We start from the raw sequence: 11454 nt of genomic DNA, 5'->3' as shown, positions 1-11454 counted from the left end.
CCTTGTGGAGTCCCAAGATGGCACTAACGTTGGAGGAACCGAAACCCCTGAAGTGTTATTGCTCTGACAGACCCGCTGCTCTCGTCCTCCCAGCACCGCAGATGCAAATTCACACTGACAGCTCTGTCCTGCACTCAGCCAGAACTACCCGACTCTTCTGAGGGGATAGAGACTACATTGGTCCATAGGGACCATTTACTTTGTTGATCTATGGCAGATGGCTTTCCAGCACACATGGACTACTAATGCACACAACAGGGGTGATGGCTTTTTTTTTTCAGTTCTGCAGATGAAAAGCTCATTTAATCTCATGCACTTGTCTTTGGATGGTGACAAAGTCTTCATTAAAGTGGTGGAACATAAACTCTAAACACGAGTTTATACCTTATAGTTTGCCTGTGGTCAGGAGTTAGTAAATCTTTATGCAAGGATAGACATAAAAAACATCTGCATCATCCTGCATATGTGACACATTCTTGCCCTTTCTGCCTGCACATAGGCACCCACACTGGCAGCAGAGGATGTTTTGGTCCTCCATTAAGAGCTCATATTTGATGACCTCAGATTCCGTGCATAGCAACGGTTATATGAGCCGCATAAAACTGAGTCAAACTCATAAGAGAGAGGAAGGGACAATGTGCCAACCAGCATTCTTTAGTCTCATTTAGAGGTGGACGTGTCAGAGGTTGGAAAATAAATGTCCAGTAAAACCAGTCCATCCACATTTACAACCCCGTTTTCAAAAAAGTTGGGACACTGAGTAAAGTAAACCAAACAAAATAAAAACATACACAATACCTGAATAATGAATACGATGTTACACAACGTACAAACGATGAGGCATGCCGCTGTACTTTTAAAGCTAAATGCTTTCTTCTTAACCCTAACCCTGATGTGCATCTTATTCATGCCATATAACACGAATGCATCCCGAGCTAACATGGATTCCACCTCTGGAACCATGTGTAGATAACAAGCCTTATTGTTCCTCCCCTCTTCAGCCCACAGGATGCGGCAGCCATGATTTCTAAAACATATTTAAAGTTTCCATAATGCAACAGGACAGTGTTTCTCTTTACCTCAGCCATATTTAATGAGCTTGGGCTCAGAGGAGGGAGCAATGTTATGGCATCTTGTTTATGTGTTTGGGGGGGGGGTCAGGAAGAGGAAAATAAATCATAGTACGTTGTTGCATCTCCACTTGCTTTTACGACAGCCTGAACTCTGAGAAATTCACTGATTAAAAACAAAATTCTTCATCACTCAGATACCATCTTTCTCTAATTTACAGATCAGATTTGCAGGGTGCAGCGTTGTCAACCAGTTTCCTGTTTTTCATTTCTTTTGTTGGGCATTTTTTCTAATTTCAGGCACATTGCTTTGAGTTTTCTCTCCTGCCACTTTTACCTCTTCCTTCTTCAACCCCTGTGTTTCCCTTTTACAACGTTCCCCATTTTGTTTGTACTTTAATTTGTAAAATTTTAGACACAGCCGACTGGGAGCAAATGTGATCTAAGTTGAATTGCCCTCTTGAAGGGGCTTCATAATCCGTTCCATTTCATTGAATGACAGCTCTTGCTGGGGCCATGTTCCCTATCAATCAGCCCGGCTGCAACAGCTTGTTAAGCTCTGCAAGCTCTCTTTTAATGGCAAACTCATTTCCATAGTAGCATTTGTTCAAAAATTTGTTTCAGAAATACAAATTAAACCGACAGTGGTTTTCTGATCCCATCCAGTGACCTCCACAACAGAAAGGCACAGTAAAGAGCCACATGGGGGTCCAAAGATCACAAATATTCATTTTTGGTTTCTATTTTTTTTCTTGGTTTTTACATGTTATTTGTGGTGTCATGTGTTAAAATTTCAGATTTTTTTTTTGGGTAATATCAGATATAGTATATGATGAGATAACCCAAAATATTACACTGACAAATGTTACACTCAAACCGATGATCATTACATTCAGATCTTATCAATGTTTATTTTCTTTCTTTGTTTCTTTCTTTGTTTCTTTCTTTGACCCTTTTCCCAGCCCTCCTACTTTCCCAAGAGCATCTTTGCTGTGTTTCCATGCCGGTTGAAAAAATGTCCCACCTTTCACACTTTCTTAATTCAAGTACTGGCAACAATTATTTGTTGATGTTAAATGCAAATGAAATTTCTTAACTTTACAAATGAAGAAGTTTCCTTTTAGAGGATATGCCTCGGTTGTGAATACCGCAGCTAATTGTTTTCAAAAGTCAGCGCATATTGCCTGTAAACGAGAACTTCCAGACAGGAGACATAACATCATCCTGCAAGTAGAAGAGTGTTTTCATGGGCCTGCATACTTAAGCTTTTCCACCCCTTGCAGCTCTCTTCCCCTTTGCACCTTGGAGATGTTTTAAGGATCGGGGCCACGCAGGTCAGCAGAGATGGATGGATGACAAGTCTGAACACACACAGAGGTAAGGAGACATGCAGGGATGAAGTGTCAGAGAGAAGTCAGGAGAGATTCAAATAACACAGATAGGACACGAGAGTAAGTTAAGGGCTGTAAAGTTGGTTGGGATTGTGAGGTGTATATGTTGTTGACTGGCAGTGCAAAGGAATTGTGTTGGAGATACTGTGTTAAATCAAGGTGACAAGAGGCACAGTGCAGCACATTCACCCAGCTGAGGGGAAACGGTCAGCGTTGGATATCCAGTCATCGGTAGGCCCCCCAACACTATGAAAGGAGACACCGGCTCCTCAGAAGGTAACTGTATCCACCAAGGAGCAGCTCACCCTGCCATGCTGGACCCAAACTTCAAATCCCATGGGAGTGAATCACAGATATAAAGGGCAACTTTTACAAGTAGGACGTGTAAATATCAGAGTTAAGGAAATTATCAAAAAGGCAGCAAACAGACATCAAATTCAAAGTGTACAATTAAAAAAAGCATCCCTTGTTGAGCCTAATCAAACTCAGAATTGTGTAAATATGGGATATTTTTGTCTCCAGAATGGCAAGCATCTCGAGATTTACTTTTCTCTCCTTTCTTCCCTCCCTCCCTCCCTCCCTCCCTCCCTCCCTCACCCTCCCTACAATCTTACCCTCCCACCCTCGCTTTCACCTCACCTCTCTTCCCTGTTTTTCAGCTTCCCTCTTTGCGTCCCTTCCAGATTGTATAAATATCTGTGAGCTGTCGGTGAGAGCTCAGTGTTGTGGGCCTGGTCACAGAGGAGAGGACAAGACGGGGGAGGAGAGAAGAAAAAGAAAGACCCGAGGCAATAGAAAGAAAAAGAAAGAAAATCCTCACTGGACATTAGGAGTTAGTTAAGGTTTTAAAAGATCAGCCTGCACGAAATAGACCGGACAGAAGACAAAGAAAAAAAGCAGCTTTCGAGAACCGCGTGTGGAAGGACTGTCTGAAACATGTTCCTCCTTCTCTCATTAAGCATATGTGGTCTTCTGCTCCGAGGTGATGCCCAGGACCGAGCCTCTCTGTGGAGGGGGAACGACCGCAGTGGGCGATGCCAGTACACCTTCACAGTGCCCAGCCCCGCCGAGGCCAGCTGCCCACTGGCTGCAAACCCGGAGGTGGAGGGCCTGAAGGCCAGACTCAGCCTGCTGGAGGTGATGGTGTCCCAGCTGACCGTAGGGGACACTCAGCCCCAGGGGAGTCAGCAGGGGGCCGGAGCCAGAGCTCAGCCTGAGCTGCAGGAGATGCTGAATCGGGTCACGAGAGAGAGGAACCTGCTGCAGGGGGAAAAGGAACGCCTGGAGAAGGAGCTGGAGGGGCTTCAGATGAGGACGGAAGAGATGAGGAGGGAGACAGAGAGGCTGAGGAGCAGACCATGTCCTCCTCAGACCCCCGTGGTCCCACACAGCCCCTCTCATCAAGACAGGGCCCCGATCAGACCTGCTGGTGGTAAGAGACACACCTCCCAGTTTAAAAACTGCTAGAACAATCTAAAAAACTTGATATCTGATAACATAAAAATGTGAAAATCATTTTTACTTCTGAAAATATTTGGGTGTATTTCACTTTCTCCTCTTACACCATAATTAAGATTGCCAACTCAAAGTCCTAACTGCCTGCTGACAGATAGTCTTTTAGCAGAAATATGTATTGACTGACTCAGATTTGTGTAATGATAATGAGTTGAATGAAACTGATAAGTAATGATACATAAATACATTTTATGGGTGGAACACCATGCTCATATAAAGCTGATGCATCTCCTGCTTCCGTTTCTACTTGAGGTGACAAATGTATGATTTCTTTTGACACCATATCAGCCAACACAAATCATCTCAGATTTAAAAAAAAAAAAAAAAAAGTGGGATGATTTGTATTCACGATTTAAGGATTCACACCTCTTTTTGCATGGTAATGTTTTGGTTGCCCCACAAGTCTGCAGGGACACTCAGCTCGGGTTTCCCTGCTCCACCGCTTCTTGCTCGACATTTAGGAGCACTGGAGGCAGGCCAGAGAGGATCAGCTTCATATTTATGGGCAGATATCCTGCTGTCTTTATGGCTGGTGTTTCCCTCAGCATGGCAAGAAGAGTGAGAATAGCCCCAGATCAGGGGAGACAGGAGGTTGTAATGTGATGAACACTCTGGAAGCAGCAGTTCTGTGCCCAGGTCTCAGGGCTGGTGAGGATGCGGATCTGGAGGTATCAGGAATTAGGGATATGGAGTTATGTTGGAGACCCAAAAGTGAAGCTTTGGCATTGACTTGCAGAGGCCAAAGTGCCAAACATCTCCACTTTGTCACCATCCTGTGTTAATTTATCAGTGAAGCATTGCTCCGTTTACCCTCGTGGCTCTCAGCATCATTTGCTTTAAAAGCTGATATTTCCAGCAGCAGTAAATCATTCTTTACCCGTGCCGTGGGACGTCCTTATTTCCTCTGCTTCAGGAGGCTTATATACTCCGGCACACTTCGGGTTATCTGCTGAGCTCCTCATGTTTTCACCTGCAGACTGATATACACAGAGAAGCCCTGCCAGGCTGACCAGCAGATGCCGAATAGATCATGGTCAGAGGAAGACATGCAGGACCAGAGGAGAGAAGACATAAATCAGACCATTTTGGCAAGTTTGTACATAAGAGTGAAACTCTGACAGGAGGAACTTTAGTTCCTACAACCCAGGCAGTGGTTATGACCTTTCCCAATATTTGCCACTCAAAATATGTGAGCTGATGGTCAGCAATGTAAAATGTTATTTCATTGCTTTAAAAACAGACATTCACATAAAATTGACTCCACTAGTGACAACACAAATCAGCTGGATGCTGCAGATTAAAGCAGAACTTAAACAAGTGTAAATTATGAGAGCTGACATGATTCAGCGCTGCGCAGGAGTGATTTATGTCACACAGAGCGGGACAACACCACACCAGCAGCCACTGCAGCCAGATGTTCGAGGAGACTGACTTTATGTTAATCAGTTCCTGTTTTCTGTGATATACAACATGCTAACAGGAAAAATAAATATGTATAAAGAACGGGGACGACTGGAATGAATTCTCTCTGCTCAACTGTTAACTGAGGTTGTTTGGAATGGTGTGACCCTGAAGAGAGCCCCCTCTTGAAAATGGGGGAGGTTTCTGGCATTTTGCTCAGCAGCATCCCAAACAAAGGGGCTGGATATGAAAGCATGTATGGAGCAAACCAGGAAAAGGGTAACAAGAACTCCTGAAGCAGCTCAGAGTGAACATCTATACCCCCTGTAACACTCAGAGTCTCACAAATGATATATATATATATATATATATATATATATATATATATATATATATACATATATATATATAAATGTGTGTGTGTATACATTTTGCAAGATTCACAGTACATAACTGTTGCTCATCTTCTGCCCCTGTTACCAACTGCCAACCTTCTTTCCTCTTCATCACTGCTGACAAAATAAACTTCAACTTGCAGATGCTAACGTTTAATGTTCTCTGCATCATTAGGGCTCATTACCTGCCTGAAATCCCTGAAATGTCCATGCAGGAGCACAGCAGGCTTGTGAGACTGCACACAAAAAATAAGAAGTTGCTCACGGACACAAATGCAACAATCCCCCTAAACATATCGGCTTTCATGAACATTTTATGTAAACATCATTGTGTTTACATCTCCAGGCCCTGCCATGCCGAGGAGTATACAGTTATCAAATACTGTTTGACATGGTTTACTTTTCACAGGAAAGATTTGTGAGGCAGGAAAATGAGGAAGGGGGGGCAAAAAAGAAAGAACTGACTGACATGGAGAAAATCAGAAAAGTAAAAGATAGATAGAAGAGAGGGATGGCATCTGTCAGTGATAAGAGGAAGAGTTAACAGTATTGGGTGAGATGGGGTGTCAAGTGTGTTGTGCGTGTTATGGTCGGTCAATCTACCGACTGTCTGACTCCGGAGCAGCTGGGAATCCATTTAGGGTGTTTGATCCCTGCGGTCACATTCCCTGCTGTCAGTAGTGGCACAGACACGTTCGGGTACACAACAGACATTACTAAGCTGTGATGTGCATGTGTGTGTGTGTGTGTGTGTGTGTGTGTGTGTGTGTGTGTGTGTGTGTGTGTGTGTGTGTGTGTGTGTTTGTGTGCGTGCGTGCGTGCGTGTGTGTTTGTGTGTGTGCGTGCGTGTGTGTTTGTGTGTGTGTGTGTGTGTGTGCATGTGTGTGTGTGTGTGTGTGTGTGTTTAGCCTCCAGTCAGATGTCTCACCTGATGACAAGGCCCAACAGTCAGAGAGACAGCAGCAGCCTGACAGGTGAGACACGTTCCTTGCTGAGCTTTCACTTCCTGTAACTTCTTCCACTTACTCCGTCTCTCCGTGTCTGTTCAGATTCAGCGTGGCAGTATGGAGCAGCTCCGGGCTTTCAGGAGCTGAAGGCGGAGGTGACTGAGGTACCTGCTCCTGACGGCAATGAGGACAAGACAGGTCCGTATCTGTATTTAACCTGAAATAGCTCCTTCATTTCAAATCCCATCAGTCACAGGTTTAACATTGTGCTGCTGTGTTTCAGAGAGTCAACCCGCCTGTCTAAGTTTCTCATTGGTTTCTGATGCTCTGTCTGTAACACTGATAAAGCTGACTGAAGTTAGCAATATGAGCATTAAAATGCACAAGTCAAAGGCAGCCGGTGGAGTTTTTGAGCTCCTGTAAAAAAGCAAGGCACATTCTGCATGGGCTCTGTGATAGAAATCTGATATTTGAGGACAACAACATGCACGACAAAATTGTAATTCAAATACAAGCCAGCACGGTGGCCAGTCTTTGCAGCTCATACCACTCTGAGTCGTTGCAGCCTCCTCTCCCTCCATCCATGTGACCTCGCAAACATGAGACTCACCCCCCTGCTGACAACCTTAAAGAAAAGATTACTATTAATATAAGGGCATTTGGGGCGAGAATACCACAGTCATGCCACACCGTAGGTATGAGGGCACCTCTGAGTTTCATGTTTGTCTCTTGAGTGTGAAGGGAAAGCCCCTCTGACATGATATCATTTAACACGGCTGGCAAAGCATTCCTGGGTGGGTTTCCCGAAACCACGTCCCACTGTAGCTCATGCTGCTGGGGGGTTTTCAGCAGCTTTCATTATTTCAGAGATGATGAAAATGGTAGGTGTAGTCAACACAAAATGAGGCAATGACAGCGCGAAGCAACACAGCGTTGGGTGTATTTATAAGACTTATCCCTATCTAATCCTAAATCCGGTGCCACATCCTGGACCAGAGAGCAAGGGTATATTTTAGGAAGCGGTAAATATACAGCCAGCCTTATCGTTTTCCCAGTAAGAGAAACTAAAGGCTCCTGCCCAGGATAGGTTGCAGAGCAGCTGCTGCCACTCTGATGGTGGTGACTCAGACAAAACTGCAGCTAACAGAGAGCTCCTCAAAACCTGCTGTCTGCCTCCACTATGAGAAGTAATGATGTCATCAAAGCCCCGATCAGGGTTCGCCTTCATTTTTCCACAACTATGTGCACACAGACCCCCTTCACAGTTTTTTCCCTTGTCATGTTGTCACGTGATGTGAGTTCCGTACGCACGAAACAAACTGGATCATTTAAAGACTAATCTGATTTAATGATGGCAGCCTTTCAGAACCCTTGATCTGCAGCACTCCAGCGTCGGCACAATCAACTTATTAGACTTTAGGTGTGTGTAAATGTATCTTTTTGCTGAAAGTTTGGTTACATTTGGACCCACTATGAACCATTTGCACTCTACCTGGGCCAGGCTGTTTCCTATGGCCTGCCACATCTGGGCCTTGGTGAGGTCAAACTGTTTGGACTTCCTCAGTTAGCGAACAGCACCATTACAGGTTTTAGGATTTCAATTTTGGTCATGATTATGTAAAAGCTATAACTTTTGAATGCAGGATCGTGGTTGCGACGTTTTACAACAAGATTTGTGTACTGTTGTGAAAATGCTGAATGTTTCTGGTATCTGCTGGTGGCTGAATGTGTCAGAAATCTCTCTGCTCTTCCCTCTCATGTGTCGCCTCTTGCTGCTCGCAGGCTGCGGGGAGCTGATTTCAGTTGGAGAGCCGATCACTCACAGAAAGGCTGACAACATTGCAGGGAAGTATGGTGTTTGGATGCAGGACCCTGAGGCTGTTTTGCCATACGGACCCGACATGATCTGGCGTGTCGATACAATTGGCACTGACGTCAGGCAGCTGTTTGGATACGACGACATGGAGCAACTCTCTAAAGGCTTCCCATCTAAGGTCGGTATATGATGAATGATTTCCAATGATCCAAAAATCTTAGGGCATTCCTAGTTATTGCCTTACATTTCCCTGTGTCAGGTCCTCCTGCTGCCAGACCCCCTGGAGAGCACAGGGGCCACTCTGTATCGAGGCTCTCTGTATTATCAGAGACGGCTGAGTCGCTCTTTGATCCGCTACGACCTGGCCGCAGAGCACATCGCAGCCCGTCGGGAACTTCCCCACGCTGGCTTCCACGGTCAGTTCCCCTACTCCTGGGGAGGCTACACAGACATCGACCTGTCCGTGGATGAGAAGGGGCTGTGGGCGGTCTACTCCACCAGTAAGGCCCAAGGAGCTATTGTGATCTCGCACCTGGATCCACACAGTCTTGAGGTGAAGAGGAGCTGGGAGACCAACATCAGGAAGGCCTCTGTGGCCAACTCCTTCATCATCTGCGGAAAGCTGTACACCGTGGCCAGCTACGCAGCCCCCAACACAATCATCAACTACGTGTACGACACTGAGACCAGCCAGGGGGAGGCCGCATCCATCCCCTTCAAGAACAAGTACGGCTACAACAGCATGATCGACTACAACCTGGCTCAGAGGAAGCTGTTTTCCTGGGACAACTTCCACATAGTGTCTTATGACCTCAGGCTGGGCCGCCAGCAGGCCAACTGAGGCCAACATGAGTGACTGTTGAAGAGTCCCTCTCCTGTTCCTGCGTCAAAGACTCACACTTTTAGAGCATAACACAAGTGGCAGCAGCATTTAGAAAGCTAACATCACCAGTACCCACGTGTAGGAGAGCCTAACTACCCACACCAAAAAGTGAAAGAGAGACATTTGAGAAACAGCGCCCCCAGCAGGCCATCTTTTCCCTATTTTTTCCTTCTAAGAGCAATTATTTTTGTACCGCCTTTTATTCCAGATGTATGATTTTGTTGTTTTCATGTTTAGTCGTATATATTGCAAGACTGACACTAAGACGCATTGTTCACCTTCACCAGCCAAGAGACAAATAATTCAGACTTCTTGGAAGGCAAAATCATGTGGTATGACATGCCCTGCGTGGACTCACAAGATAACATCTTTTACCAAATAAACTGCTTCATCACGTAGCATGTATTGAATATTGCATGTATTTGCACAATGTAGTCAACATACTGACATAATGTCCGAAAATAATAAATTAAACAAAATTAATTACAACGGTCTCTGTGTTGCTTTTTTTTGTGTTTCTCTCACAGCAAATGACTTCATTCATCATAGTCCAGCTCAGAAGTGTCAGAGTATTTGGAGTATGAATTGAAATGAAAGCGAATCAATAAATTTTTTTGTGCATTCATATTTTCATTGAATGTCCAAAGACACTGAAAAACAACATAAGGCCATATGAGGCATGTATGCTACCTTCCCCATCATTTGGTATATAACCAATGACAAAAAATGACTTTTGGGATTCTAAGAGTCACACTTTGGTTTCCTTTGTTCTTGGTATAATATCCATGAAAGTATCTGGTTTATCTATGAGAGGTCCTTTTTTTTTTTTTTTTAAAAATGGTAGTGTCATCCTCTGCCGGGGAGCCATGCTTGGTTCAGTGTGCAGTATTTGTTTCAGGCTGAAAACACCATTCCAGACGGCTCCATGGGCGTCGTGTTTACACCTTCACACATTTGCTAGGCTGGAACTCTTTAAAGTCCCATCCTGAGGGCGTCCTAACTGTGAAACAACGATAGCAACTGTTGAGCTTCCCAATCTTTTCTTATAGCAGCATTTCTATCTGCGCTGCCTGTGCAGTAAAACTATCATCAGTGGGTCGAATCAGGACTCGATAGCGCTGAAAATAGTTTGTTCCACTATCTAAATCCGCTGAGTATATTTAGGAAAAAAAATGTTTAAAAAAAATTGTGGTTAAGATTTTGGGGTGCCAACAACTGCAGTAATATTCCCTAATCAGCCTCAACATTACAATTGCAAACTTATTGAGTTGGTCCTTTCTTTTTTTTTTTACTATTAATGGTTTTTTGAATTTTTCTTTGCCTTAAATAAATAGGTCAGTGAATGAGAGAGACAATGGAGAGAAAGACAGGAAAAAAAACTCAAGGCAAGACTCGAACAGATGATTGCTGCAAACACACATTGCCAACATGGACGCGGTCCTTACCAGCCAACCACCAAGATAAGGCCTTCTTATACCATTAAAATGGCTCTGAGGGTGCAGTGAGTGTCTGTCACAGGGAAGACAGCGGTAGATCCTTTGGGTCCTATGGCAAGATGAGCTCCTCAGACTCTTCGTTATGTTCTTTGAGGCATTCCAGTAAAGTGTTTTGTTTTTTTTTCCCCCACAGGGGTGGGCCTGAACGAATCAACAATTCAGTTATTACTCATACGGAATCATTTCAGCCCAACTGCTTTTTCCAGGAGATGCCGTGTTATCAGTCATGCCTCTCCGCACCCACTCGTTGGTCTTTGGGTGATGCATGGGCTTCAGTATCTTAACTGTTTTAATTGGCTGCACCTGTAATGCTTTGCCTTGTGATGCTTGTTGTTGGGAATTTGTCAATTTGACATTGATACAATAAATCTATTTTTTTCCTCAACTCAAGTTATGTCGTGGCCCACAGGCCAGGTGGCAACATTGCAGCACAGGAAGAGGAAGACACTTTTCTCCTCATTTTGGGAGCCCAACACGCTCATTTATAATTGTGTTCTAGTGATACCTAGTGGTCAGATGTAACCCATGGCTTTACATGAG

The 11454-nt window shown here is 44.5% G+C and overlaps 1 protein-coding gene across 1 annotated transcript; it reads left to right on the top strand.

Annotated features, from left to right (window-relative positions):
* Positions 1-3159: 3159 nt before the first annotated feature.
* myoc (myocilin) lies at positions 3160-9907 on the top strand. Its single transcript, XM_075484600.1, has 5 exons — positions 3160-3893; positions 6681-6746; positions 6822-6917; positions 8502-8713; positions 8795-9907. The coding sequence occupies exons 1-5, from the start codon at positions 3398-3400 to the stop codon at positions 9374-9376; spliced, it is 1452 nt and encodes a 483-aa protein (XP_075340715.1). The 5' UTR covers positions 3160-3397; the 3' UTR covers positions 9377-9907.
* The last annotated feature ends 1547 nt before the right edge of the window (positions 9908-11454 follow it).

The sequence above is a fragment of the Odontesthes bonariensis genome, chromosome 15 (assembly GCF_027942865.1).
Source record: "Odontesthes bonariensis isolate fOdoBon6 chromosome 15, fOdoBon6.hap1, whole genome shotgun sequence".
Classification (NCBI taxonomy): domain Eukaryota; kingdom Metazoa; phylum Chordata; class Actinopteri; order Atheriniformes; family Atherinopsidae; genus Odontesthes; species Odontesthes bonariensis.
The sequence above is the reverse complement of the archived record's forward strand: the minus strand, read 5'-3'. Positions and strand labels throughout refer to the sequence as shown.